At 43.3% G+C, this 13,185-nt stretch overlaps 1 protein-coding gene across 3 annotated transcripts in view; it reads left to right on the forward strand.

Annotated features, from left to right (window-relative positions):
• Window positions 1-6,463: 6,463 nt before the first annotated feature.
• Window positions 6,464-13,185, forward strand: part of mfsd1l (major facilitator superfamily domain containing 1-like) — a 41,081-nt gene continuing 34,359 nt past the window's right edge. For 2 of the 3 annotated variants that reach the window (XM_043712061.1, XM_043712064.1), the window contains exons 1-2: window positions 6,464-6,569; window positions 11,088-11,188. In XM_043712061.1, coding sequence (XP_043567996.1) covers window positions 6,548-6,569; window positions 11,088-11,188 — 123 coding nt within the window. In that variant the 5' untranslated portion in view covers window positions 6,464-6,547. The remainder of the gene's footprint in view (window positions 6,570-11,087; window positions 11,189-13,185) is intronic. The other variant, XM_043712063.1, reaches the window with a different exon arrangement.

Consider the following 13,185-nt stretch of genomic DNA (forward strand, 5'->3'; position numbering starts at 1 on the left):
CGCATTTATCTGAATTAAACTCCATCTGCCACTTCTCAACCCATTGGCCCATCTGGTCCAGATCCTGTTGTAATCTGAGGTAACCCTCTTCGCTGTCCACTACACCTCCAATTTTGGTGTCATCTGCAAACTTAATAACTGTACCTCTTATGCTCGCATCCAAATCATTTATGTAAATCATTTATGAGGGCCCAGCACCGATCCTTGTGGCACTCCACTGGTCACAGGCCTCCAGTCTGAAAAACAACCCTCCGCCACCACTCTCTGTCTTCTACCTTTGAGCCAGTTCTGTATCCCAATGGCTAGTTCTCCCTGTATTCCATGAGATCTAACCTTGCTAATCAGTTATAGAAATGTACAGCACGGAAACAGACCCTTTAGTCCAACTCATCCGTGCCAATCAGACATACTAAATTAAACTAGTCCCGTTTGCCAGCACTTGGCCCAGATCCCTCTAAGCCCTTCTTATTCATATACACATCCAGCTACCTTTTAAATGTTGTAATTGACCAGCCTCCACCACTTCCTCTGGCAGCTCATTCTATACACGCACTCTCTCCTCGCAAAGGAAACGTTTCTTATGGTTCTTGAGTTTCTCTTGTGATGCTTCTGAATGCATCACCCTGAGAACAGAAATAATGATGTCGACATGAAGCAAAGGCAATGGTTGCTGTTCAACCAGCCAATTCATCATTCTTTTAGAGAACACAGGTAATGTAGAGGCTTGAGAAGAGACAAGGCAACTTTTAAAAACAAATGCAGCTAAATGTTTAATCACTTTATTGTGTAACAGAATGGCTAGATCCTTTATAGGAAACCTGGAAAGAGCTGAGTCCTGGGAAAATGGAATTGTGGCATGTTCCATTAATGTGCGAACTTAGAGAACATAGGTGTCCAAGAGGATAAAAGCAAAATACCGCGGCTGCTGGAGATCTGCAGCACAGAAAATCCTGGAGAAACACAACAGGTACTCCATGCAGTAAGTGTGGAATATGACTCTTCTTCAGAACTAAGGGTATTAGGCTTGCAGAATTAACATTATAATATTGTACAGATTTTGACTGTTACACATTCAATATGCATCGCGTGTTTATTGTAGTAATTGGAACGATATCAGCCAGCTGGACCTCATAGAATATGAGTTCGCTGATTGGGGCTGTTAATGTGGTCTAATCAGAGATCCCTGGCTAACAGTAATAAACAGGAATGTCAAGGGTTCTGCTCACCCTAGGAGCTGGCTCTGTGCTAGCTGGGTCAGTGTCAAGTACTAAATAAAGTGTTGAAAATCAAACAACATCAGGTTATAGTCCAATAAGTTTATTTGAAATTGCAAGTTCTTGGAGCTCTGCTCCTTCCTCAAGTGTGGTATAAGCCCTTCATCAGGAATGATTCTACTGCTCCTTGCATGCTGCCTGACATGCTGTGCTTTCCCAGCACCACACTCTTGACGAAAATAAAATGAGTGTCAAGGGAGTTGGGAAATGTGACTAAAAAGCTTGATTGCAGAAACGGTGCAATTGGTGTGAGATGAGAGAATTAAAATTGTTGAGGATTGGAATAACGTTAGTACATACATTTAGTACCAGTGTTGAGGCCAAGAACAGAACAGATGAATGCTAACTTTTACACTAACTTCAAAAGCAACAACAGAGTTACTGCAGGGTGGCATCATGATAGTGCCCTACCTCTGGACCAGGAAGCCCTGGGTTTAATTAAAACCTTCTCACCTGGACTGGTTTCCAAGGATTTGCCCAACTATAGAATCACCAGCAGAAAAAATTGCTGGTCCCAAAGCTGTTCTGACATTTTCCTGAGGAACTGCTAGAAAGATTGATGACCATAAACCTACCTGCAAAAGTAACAACATATCTTTACTAGTTTGATGTGAACATTCAAAGCACTTTTTGGAAGTATTATCACTGTGACTGAGATGAGCTTTATAATTCCAGATTTATTTAATTGAATTTCAATTCCACCAGCTGTTATAATTGGATTTGAACACATGCCCCTGTACATTCACCCTGATCTCAGTTTTACACCATATGGTATGTTTCTAAAATTCATGAAAAGTAATTAAATTGAACCATAAACATTTGCATCCAACAATTAAGGAGAGTCAAGGGGCAGAGTTGAGTATGGTAGCCATTATAAAAGAGAAAGTATTGAAAAGCTAAAATGTCTAAAAATGGATAAATCTTCTGGCCCCGATGGGCTACATCCTAGAGTTCTGAGGGAGGTGGCTGAAGAAATAGCAGAGGCATTGGTTGTAATCCTTCAAAAGTCACTGGAGTCAGGGAACGTCCCAGATGATTGGAAAATCGCTGTTGTAACCCTCTTGTTCAAGAAAGGATCAAGACAAAAGATGGAAAATTATAGGCTGATTAGCCTAACCTCGGTTGTAGGTAAAATTCTAGAATCCATCATTAAGGATGAGATTTCTAATTCCTAAATTCTTGGAAGTGCAGGGTCAGATTAGAACAAGTCAGCGTGGATTTAGTAAGGGGAGATCGTGCCTGACAAACCTGTTGGAATTCTTTGAAGAGGTAACAAGTAGGTTAGACCAGGGAAAGCCAGCGGATGTTATCTATCTAGACTTCCAAAAGGCCATGGGAGGCTGCTAGGTAAGGTGAGGGGGCATGGTGTTCGAGGTGAGCTACTGGCATGGATTGAGGATTGGCTGTCTGACAGGAGGCAGAGAGTTGGGATAAAAGATTCTTTTTCAGAATGGCAGCTGGTGACAAGTGGTGTCCCACAGGGTTCAGTGTTGGGGCCCCAGCTGTTCACTTTATATATTAATGATCTGGATGAAGGGACTGGGGGCATTCTGGCGAAGTTCGCCAATGATACGAAGTTAGGTTGACAGGCAGGTAGTACTGAGGAGGTGGGAAAGCTGCAGAAAGATTTAGAAAGTTTAGGAGAGTGGTCCAAGAAATGGCTGATGAAATTCAATGTGAGCAAATGTGAGGTCTTGCACTTTGGAAAAAAGAATACAGACATGGACTACTTTCTAAACGGTGAGAAAATTCCTAAAGCCAAAGGGATCTGGGAGTGCTAGTCCAGGATTCTGTAAAGGTTAAAGTGTAGGTTGAGTCCGTGGTTAAGAAAGCAAATGTAATGTTGTCATTTATCTCAGTAGGGTTGGAATGTAAAAGCAGTGATGTGCTACTGAGACTTTATAATGCTCTGGTTAGCCCCCATTTAGAATACTGTGTTCAGTTTTGGGCCCCACACCTCTGGAAGGACATAGTGGCACTGGAGCGTGTCCAGCCAAGATTCACAAGGATGATCCCTGGATTGGTAGGCCTAACATACGATGAAAGGCTGAGGATCCTGGGATTGTATTCATTCGAGTTTAGAAGGTTGAGGGGAGATCTAATAGAAACTTACAAGATAATGGATGGCTAAGAAAGGGTGGACGCTGGGAAATTGTTTCCATCAGGCGGGGAGACTAGGACCCGTGGGCACAGCCTTAGAGTTAGAGGGGGTCAATTTAGAACGGAAATGTGGAGACATTTCTTCAATCAGAGAGTGGTGGGCCTGTGGAATTCATTGCCACGGAATGCAGTGAAGGCTGGGATGTTAAATGCCTTCAAGGCAGAAATTGATAAATTCTTAATCTCACAAGGAAATAAGGGCTATGGGGAGAGTGCGGGTAAGTGGCATTGAAATGCCCATCAGCTACGATTGAATTGCGGAGTGGACTTCATGGGCTGAATGGTCTTAGTTCCACTCCTATTTCTTATGGTCTTATGGTAGCATGGGGTAGGGGTGGGGGTGGGGTGGTGGGAGGAGTAAAGATCCAAATGTAATCACTTTTCAAAACACCACAAGCTCTCAAAGAAACTTCTGCACATTAACATTTTACCCTTTAAAATTATAACTGGATATTGAAGGGATCTATGGCTCATAGAATCATTTTCCCTGGGGTGGGGGAGTCCAGAACTAGATGGCATATGTTTAGGGTGACAGGGGAAAGATATAAAAGGGACCTAAGGAGCAACTTTTTCATGCAGAGGGTGGCACATGTATGGAACGAGCTGCCAGAGGAAATGGTGGAGGCTGGTCCAATTATAGTATTTAAAAGGCATCTGGATGAGTATATAAATAGGAAGGGTTTAGAGAGATATGGGCAAGTATGACAGTCTATTTATCCCATCCATGCCCCTCATGATTTTATGAACCTCTATAAGATCACACTTTAGCCCCAGCCTGTTCAGCCTCTCCCTATAGTTCAAATCCTCCGACCCTGGCAACATTCTTGTAAATCTTTTTTGAACCCTTTCAAGTTTCATAACATCCTTCCAATAGGAAGGAGACCAGAATTGCACACAATATTCCAAAAGTGGCCTAACCAACGTCCTGTACAGCCGCAACATGATCTCCCAACTGCTATACTCAGTACACTGACCAATAAAGGAAAGCATACCAAATGCCTTCTTCAGTATCCTATAACCTGTGACTCTACTTTCAAGGAACTATGAACCTGTACTCAAAGGTCTTTTTGTTCAGCAGCACAGGCCAGGACCTTACCATTAAGTGTATAAGTCTGGCTAAGATTTGCTTTCCCAAAGTGCAGCACCTCACATGTATCTAAATTAAATTCCATCTGCCATTCCTCAACCCATTGGCCCACCTGATCAAGATCCTGTTGTAATCTGAGGTAACCTTCTTTGCTTTCCACTACACTTCCAATTTTGGTGTCATCTGCAAACTTACTAACTATGTTCATATCCTTCCTATAGGATCCAAATAATTTATATAAATGACAAAAAACAGTGGACCCAACACTGATCCTTGTGGCACTCCACTGCTCACAGGCCTCCAGTATGAAAAAGAACCCTCCACCACCACCCTCTGTCTTCTACCTTCGAGCCAGTTCTGTATCCAAATGGCTAGTTCTCCCTGTGTTCCATGAGATTTAATCTCGCTAACCAGTTTCCCATGGGGAACCTTGTTGAACGCCTTACTTAAGTCCATATAGATCACATTCACCGCTCTACCTTATAGAATTCTCTTTGTTACTTCTTCAAAAACTCAAGTTTGTGAGACATGATTTCCCACGCACAAAGCCATGTTGATTATCCCTTCCTGAAGAAGGGCCTGTGCCCGAAACGTCGAATCTCCTGTTCCCTGGATGCTGCCTGACCTGCTGTGCTGTTCCAGCAATAAAGTTTCAACTTTGATCTCCAGCATCTGCAGACCTCACTTTCTCCCCTAATCAGTCCTTGCCTTTCTAAATATGTGTAATTCCTATCCTTCAGGATTTCCTCCAACAACTTGCCCACCAGTGACATCAGGCTCACCAGTTTGCAGTTCCCTGGCTTGTCCTTACCATCTTTAGTGGTACCACATTAGCTAATTCCAGTCTTCTGGCACCTTACCTGTGACTATTGATGTTACAAATATCTCAGCAAGGGGCCCAGCAATCACTTCCCTCACTTCCCACAGAGTTCTAGGGTACGCCTGATCAGGTCCTGGGGATTTATTGACTTTTATGTGTTTCAAGACATCCAGCACTTCCTCCTCTGTAATATGGACATTTTTTAAAGATGTCACTATCTATTTCCCTACATTCTATATCTTCTATGTCCTTTTCCACAGTAAATGCTGATGCAAAATACTCATTTAGTATCTCCCCCATTTCCTGCGGCTCCACACAAAGGCCACCCTGCTGATCTTTGAGGGGCCCTATTCGCTCCCTTGTTACCCTTTTGTCCTTCATGTATTTGTAAAAATCCTTTTGATTCTCCTGAACCCTATTTGCCAAAGCTATCATCTTTAATTAACAGAGCAACACCACACAATTTTCTGGTAGCTTTCCAATTTTTAAAAATGTCAATATTCAGGTCCCAGCCTTGGTCACTTTGTAACTGTGTCTCCATCTGTGCTAACAATTTCTCCACATTGACACAAATGTGTGCATTCAGATATAGAGCCTTTAACTCCGTTCTCTTACCACTGTTGAAATCTCTAATCTTGCCTACCAGTTTTAAACAGATCTACATCTCTCTCTGCACTATTTTAACTTGTGATCCCTAGTTCTCGTATTGTTTTGAAAGCAGCTGAAAATGAATGCCTAACTTAGAAATTGGTGTTTCAGATAATAGGTAGGGGAGTTAGCCATTTTCTGTTTCTTGGAGATAGTGAGAACTATAGAGACTGGAGAAGTCAGAGTCGATCATGTGTGTGGCGCTGGAAAAGGCACAGCAGGTCAGGCAGCATCTGAAGAGTGAGAGAGTCGACGTTTCGGGCTAAACCTTGTTTCCAGCAAGGCAGTAATTTTATCCCCAGCAAAGATGGGGGAGGAGAGGATTATCAAAACTGCTTCAACAAACAAATGAAATACTTGCTTAGAAAATGGGTTAACATCCCACAAGGCTTTTCTACAGCAATATTAAGTGAACGAATAAACTTGTTGAACTATAGCCTGCTGTCGTGTGATTTGTAACTGAGTTTTACGAGGTCACATGATCACGCCTGGGATTGTCACAAATTGCTGACTGCAGTATGTGTTTACCAGTTGGAAACAGCTACTTATGTTCGCAACATGGTTCGGGCAGCAGCAAAAGGTGAGGATTAAAGGGCATTTTTTTTGTCTGTCGGTGCATTCATGACAGATGCGGGATTTTACACATTGGTCTATGGACAAACCCCTGTGTTGTTCAGTCGAGGTGAATGGAAACAGTGTGAACCCAGGTGTGGTCTGTGCCTTACCTGCAAATACTCCTTCAGTCTGTCTGAGGATGGTCTGTGAGGTATCAAGTTCCATTGGGTTTGTAAACGATTGGTGTAATCGCAGCGGAGTTAATGAGTTTGACGCTGTTGCTCCAACGCACTTACAATATGGCCGGACTCGATTAACAAACAATTTCTGAATACTCTGCTGTGAGACGTGGAGCACTGGTTCGATACCTGAACAGACCTTTCCAGTTTTTTTTCAAAAAGTAAAGTTTAATAACGTGTAATAACACATTGCATAACAATGCAGGTGTGATACGGTATAATACCGTTCAATTTCTTTCAGTAGTTTTATTTAAACTATTTTTCTCATCAACCTATTCAGCAAAGTTATGACACACCTCTGGAGTAGTTGAGATTTGGACCTGAGTTTCTGTTCAATCGTAGGGTCACTACCACTGTGCCACAAGACCTCATTCGGTCGTACTCTGAAGTGTCTTTCTAAACTGGTGCATTTCTTATTCTCGAACATACTCCTGAGCAAACAGGCTCTGTCTGTTTTTTTTATGGCAGGAGGGTCTCAGACTGTGGTTCCGGGTTTTACTACATCCCTCAGCACATAGTCCTAGTCCTCAAAGTGTCTGCAACTCTCTGTAGTTGACACCTCCTTGTCGATGGCTGAACTATTATTCAATATATGACTATCAGCTCTTAGCTATTTTAATCAGCCTGTTCAGATGTGTTGTATTACACCTCTGGGACAGATGGGACTTGAACTTGGACGTCTAGACTCAAAGGTAGGGACACTGCCCTGGGGCTCTTAAATCCAGCATTGAATTTTACATCTTCAATCTAATACTCTTCCCAACTGAGCTTTTTTTTTGTGTCCATTCTTTTTCAGCCAGAGCTCCAGTAGACCACAGACATCTCACTCCATTAGAGAGATACAACTTGGCTTAGATAAGATTGCTACATTGTCTGTAAGGAGCTAATTGTGTCGAAGCTTGGTTAGATTCCCCTGGAGTGCTGTGTGCAGTTCTGCTCTCAGTATCTCAAGATTATTATGATTGCCAGAAAGCGAGTGCAACAAAGGTTCAGCAGCACTGTCTACAAAGAGAAATTGGGCAAACTTTCATTTTTTGAAACTCTCCAAGAATAAAGATGATTTCATTGAAACCTACAAAATACATCAACAGTAGGTGCGGGTGTGGGGAAATGTAGAACCAGGAGGCACAACTTATTTTTTAAAAAAACCTCCCTTTTTACTGGGAGGGAGTGAACCTTTGGAATCCTCTACCACATAGGCCTTGGAATTTCAGTCTTTGAGTATATTTCAGGTACGAATTGATAGATTCCTGATTACCAGTGACGTATAGGCTTATGAGGATAGAGTGGGTAAAAGGCATTGGAAGTGTTCAATTAGCTCAATGATTGTATTCAGTGCAGGGCAAGGAAAATGGGCTGAATGGCCTCCTCCTGTTCCAAGTAGCTATTTATGTAGATGTTCCCCTTATTAATGGAGACAGTATAGAGGGAGTTTTACTCTGTATCTAACCCCGTGCTGTCCCTGTCCTGGGAGTATTTAATGGAGACAGTATAGAGGGAGTTTTACTCTGTATCTAACCCCGTGCTGTCCCTGTCCTGGGAGTATTTAATGGAGACAGTATAGAGGGAGTTTTACTCTGTATCTAACCCCGTGCTGTCCCTGTCCTGGGAGTATTTAATGGAGACAGTATAGAGGGAGTTTTACTCTGTATCTAACCCCGTGCTGTCCCTGTCCTGGGAGTATTTAATGGAGACAGTATAGAGGGAGTTTTACTCTGTATCTAACCCCGTGCTGTCCCTGTCCTGGGAGTATTTAATGGAGACAGTATAGAGGGAGTTTTACTCTGTATCTAACCCCGTGCTGTCCCTGTCCTGGGAGTATTTAATGGAGACAGTATAGAGGGAGTTTTACTCTGTATCTAACCCCGTGCTGTCCCTGTCCTGGGAGTATTTGATGGAGACAGTATAGAGGGAGCTTTACCCTGTATCTAACCCCGTGCTGTCCCTGTCCTGTGAGTATTTAATGGAGACAGTATAGAGGGAGCTTTACTCTGTATCTAACCCCGTGCTGTCCCTGTCCTGGGAGTATTTAATGGAGACAGTATAGAGGGAGTTTTACTCTGTATCTAACCCCGTGCTGTCCCTGTCCTGGGAGTATTTGATGGAGACAGTATAGAGGGAGCTTTACCCTGTATCTAACCCCGTGCTGTCCCTGTCCTGTGAGTATTTGATGGAGACAGTATAGAGGGAGCTTTACTCTGTATCTAACCCCGTGCTGTCCCTGTCCAGGGGAGTATTTGATGGGGAGATGGTAGTGACCAGGTAATTGTGTGGTGTGCTGCTCTATTCCGTCCCTCAGTCCTACATGCTCACCTGGACGGTGTGGGTACGCCCCCCAACACGGTCCCTGGCTTCCAGCACCAGAACATTCAGACCTGTCTCTCTGAGCAGCCATGCGGCCGAGAGGCCTGTAACAGACAGAACCACAGGTCAAAGGGTGTTTGGACTATTGTAACTGGCCGCAAGATGCAGTAAACGGCCAACAGAGACGCTGATGCAGAGTGTAGCGTTGCAAGGCCTCAGATCCTGACTTCGCAATCGGACAGCAATTCGTAAACCAGCCTGAGTGGTCAATAAATCCTGAGCATCAGAAACATTCATACAAGCAATGTCCATCAACCCAGGCATCTCTTTCACCTTATAGTAGGCAACACCATGGCTCTGTGGTTAGCACTGCTGCCTCCCAGCACCAGGGACCCGGGTTCGATTCCACCCTCGGGTGACTGTCTGTGTGGAGTTTGCACATTCTCCAAGTGTCTACGTGGGTTTCCTCCGGGTGTTCCACTTTCCTCCCATAGTCCAAAGATGTGCAGGTTAGGTGGATTGGCCATGCTAAATTGCCCATAAGGTCAAGGGATGTGTAGGCTAGGTGGATTAGGGAAATAAGGTAGGGAAGGGTAGGTGTGGGTGGAATAATCTTTGGAAAAGCGGTGTGAACTTGATGTGCCAAATGGCCAATTTCCACTCTGTAGGGATTCTATGATTCTTCGATGTGGAGATCTAAAAGATAATGCAATCTAAAGTTGCCAGTATTTTTTGTTGCAGGATTGGTGGGGGGTTTAAATGATCCAAAACTGACAGTAACCCACTACTAATCAGCAAAAATACTGCCTTTTTAATGTAATAAATCTATCAAGCAGCTTCCCTCTCGGATAGGGCAAACCTGAGTACAAATAGGGTGGAGGAAGTTTTGTGGAAAGCAGTTCTGAAGGAGATGGGAGATATCTAAAGGCAGAGAGTTTTGGGTAAATGAGGAAGTATCTCTGGAGAAGACTGTAGGAGTAAGAAGAGGTGAGGATCTGGAGGAAATTAAGTTTTTTAAATTGATTTTACTGGATGTGGGCTTTGCTGGAAATGCCAGCATTTATTGCCAACACCCAATTGCCATCAACTTGCTCAGATCACTTCAAAAGGTAGCTGAGAGTTGACCTTACTGAATTGTCCAGGAGAAGGCTGTAATGAGTTGCTATCTTGAACCACTGCAGCCCATTTCTAACTCCATTTCGATTCATCAAGTCTGCCTGTGTCCCCTGAGCTCACGGTCCTGCCTCAATCTCTCTCATCCCTCCCCAGACCATCAAATCCTGCTGTCATCTGCTAAAGCTACGCATTATTCCAGGATCAACCAGAAAGCTAATGCCTGGCTTCTTTATTACAATCTGACTTTGTAATTCCCTCCTCTCACTTATCACTCGCGTGCCTAAGGAGTTGGTTCTCGCTTGCAGCTTCTTCGTCACAAAGATTGGAACATTTTGACCAGCCTCCTCTGTCAGCCCTTCACCAACGCATGCGCGCACACACATTATTGCCCAATAGGATCTCAATGCTGACCGAATTTATATTGATGAGGTTGTAGAGTCATGCAGCATAGAAGAGGAATCCTGCTTTCCAGCACTTGGCCTGTGGCCTCGAATGTTATGATATTTCAAGCGTTCTTTTTAAAGGTTATCAGGTTTATTACGAGGGTGGAATCGAACCCGAGTCCCTGGTGCTGTGAGGGAGCAGTGCTAGCCACAGAGCCACCCTTGGCTGGTGACTGATGCATTGTAACTCACCACCTGACTACAACAAGTAAAATATGGTGTGTCAACTTTGACTCAACTGGGAAAACCCATCTGAGTTTGAAGGTTCTGGGTTCAAATCTCACTCCTCGGTTTGAGTATGAAAATCCGATGAGACCATTATATCGTGACTCCCTTTTCCTACTCGGCTTTTGTTGATGCTTGCCAGCCATTGTTTACTGAACATGCATGTTTTATTGTTTCTCCCTCAGTTTATTTCAGATTATTGTTCCCTCTATCTAGCCTATTACAGGTTTATCTTGCTAATTTTCAACTGCCTGCTGACATTTGGCTCCTACTTCTGCTTTGACATGCCCAGTGTGCTTCAGCAGCAGTTCCAGGGGGTAAGTAACAACTTGTGCTAGCGAACAAACAAAATGAAAATGGACTGTGAGAGCTTCTTTGGGTATGTGAAAAATAAGGATGAGCAATGACAAGTTGGGAGACCGGAGAACTGTTGATGGAGAATGAGGAAATGGCAGAGAAACTAAACAATTATTTTCTGTCTGTCTTCACAGAAGAACATACCTAGAAATACTGAGTAACCGAGTTTTGGAAAAATTTGTAGCTCAGGTTGAGCTTCTGGATATAAGTTTGCTCGCTCAGCTGGATGGTTTGTTTTCAGCTGTTTCTTCACCGTACTAGTTAACATCATCAGTGAGACACTGGTGAGGGACTGGTGTTATGACCCGCTTTCTATTTATGTGTTTAGGTTTCTTTGGGTTGGTGGTGTCATTTCCTGTTCTTTTTCTCAGGGGGTGGTAAATAGGATCCAAGTCAATTTATTTGTTGATAGAATTGTGGTTGGAATGCCATGCTTCTAGAAATTCTTATACGTATCTCTGCTTGCCTTGTCCTAGGATGGATATGTTGTCCCAGTCGAAGTGGTGTCCTTCCTCATCTCCATATAAGAATACTAGTGAGAGTGGGTCATGTCTTTTTGTGGCTAGTTGATGTTCATATATCCTGGTAGCTAGCTTTCTGTCTGTTTGTTCAATGTAGTGTTTGTTACAGTTCTTGCAAGGTATTTTATAAATGATATTAGTTTTGTTTGTTGTCTGTATAGGATCTTTTTGAACTTAACTCATAAAACTCAACACCAGAACTAGAGGACATGGGTTTAGAGTGAGAGGGGAAAGATATAAAAGAGACCTAAGGGGCAACCTTTTCATGCAGAGGGTGGTACGTGTATGGAATGAGCTGCCAGAGGATGTGGTGGAGGCTGGTACAATTGCAACATGTAAGAGGCATTTGGATGGGTATATGAATGGGAAGGGTTTGGAGGGATAAGGGCCGGGTGCTGGCAGGTGGGAATAGATTGGGTTGGGATATCTGGTCGGCATTGACGGGTTGGACCGAAGGATCTGTTTCCATGCTGTACATCTCTGACTCTATGACTCTATGACCAGTGCTTCACCAAGGCTCACTGATGATGTTACCCGATATGATGATGAAACATCTCAAAATGAACCTTCCAGCTCAGCGAGCAAGCTTATATCCATACTGGGTAACCCTAAGAGATTTGTGGAAACAAGGAACTAAAAGGAATGGGAATGAATCAAAAGTTATACTCGCAAAATTAGAGTGAAACATTGTAAATCCTCTGGCCCAGAATGAGCCCCACCCTGTTATTATTGATAGGGATGGTTATAGAGAGGTTTTTCAAAATGTTATAGAACATGTTTGCTCCTGGAAAATAGCAAAGAAACCTAATATTTGAGAAGTAAGTTTGAGAGAAAGTGGAAAACTATTGACCTTAAGGAAAATGTTAGAATTTATTATAAAGGAGGTGATAACCGGGCACTTAATAAATTAAATCAAATCATTATTTTCTATTGTCACATATATCTAGGTGTAGTTAAAGGTTTTTGTGAAGATCTGTGGCTCGAGTTGTGGATGAGGTAGATGGCTCGTTTGCCAAGCTGCTGGGTTATTGAGCAGACATTTCGTTGACCTGCTGGGTAGCATCGACAGTGCAAATTCAATGAGATGCTGTTGTTCTGTCCCGCTTGGTTTTTACATGGGTCTGGTCCATTGGCATGTGTGTCACTCCTGGGTATTCTCTGCTATGGTTTGTACACCGGGTCAATCTCTGTGTCTGATGTTTTTGGTTGAAAACCAGGCTTCCGAGAACTCTCCGGTGTGTCAGGGCATTATTCAAAAGAGCCATGACACTGCAAAACATCAGAACTGCACAAGGAAGAGGAAGAACACTTACACCAAGCCTTTTATTAACAACAGATACCCCATCAGCTTCATCTGCCGATGCCTGTCCAGCAGACAACGCCAAGAAGACACTGTACCTACCCAACCCTCTTATCACCTTTCCTTATGTGAAGAA

Source organism: Chiloscyllium plagiosum, chromosome 21 (genome assembly GCF_004010195.1).
Source record: "Chiloscyllium plagiosum isolate BGI_BamShark_2017 chromosome 21, ASM401019v2, whole genome shotgun sequence".
Lineage (NCBI taxonomy): Eukaryota > Metazoa > Chordata > Chondrichthyes > Orectolobiformes > Hemiscylliidae > Chiloscyllium > Chiloscyllium plagiosum.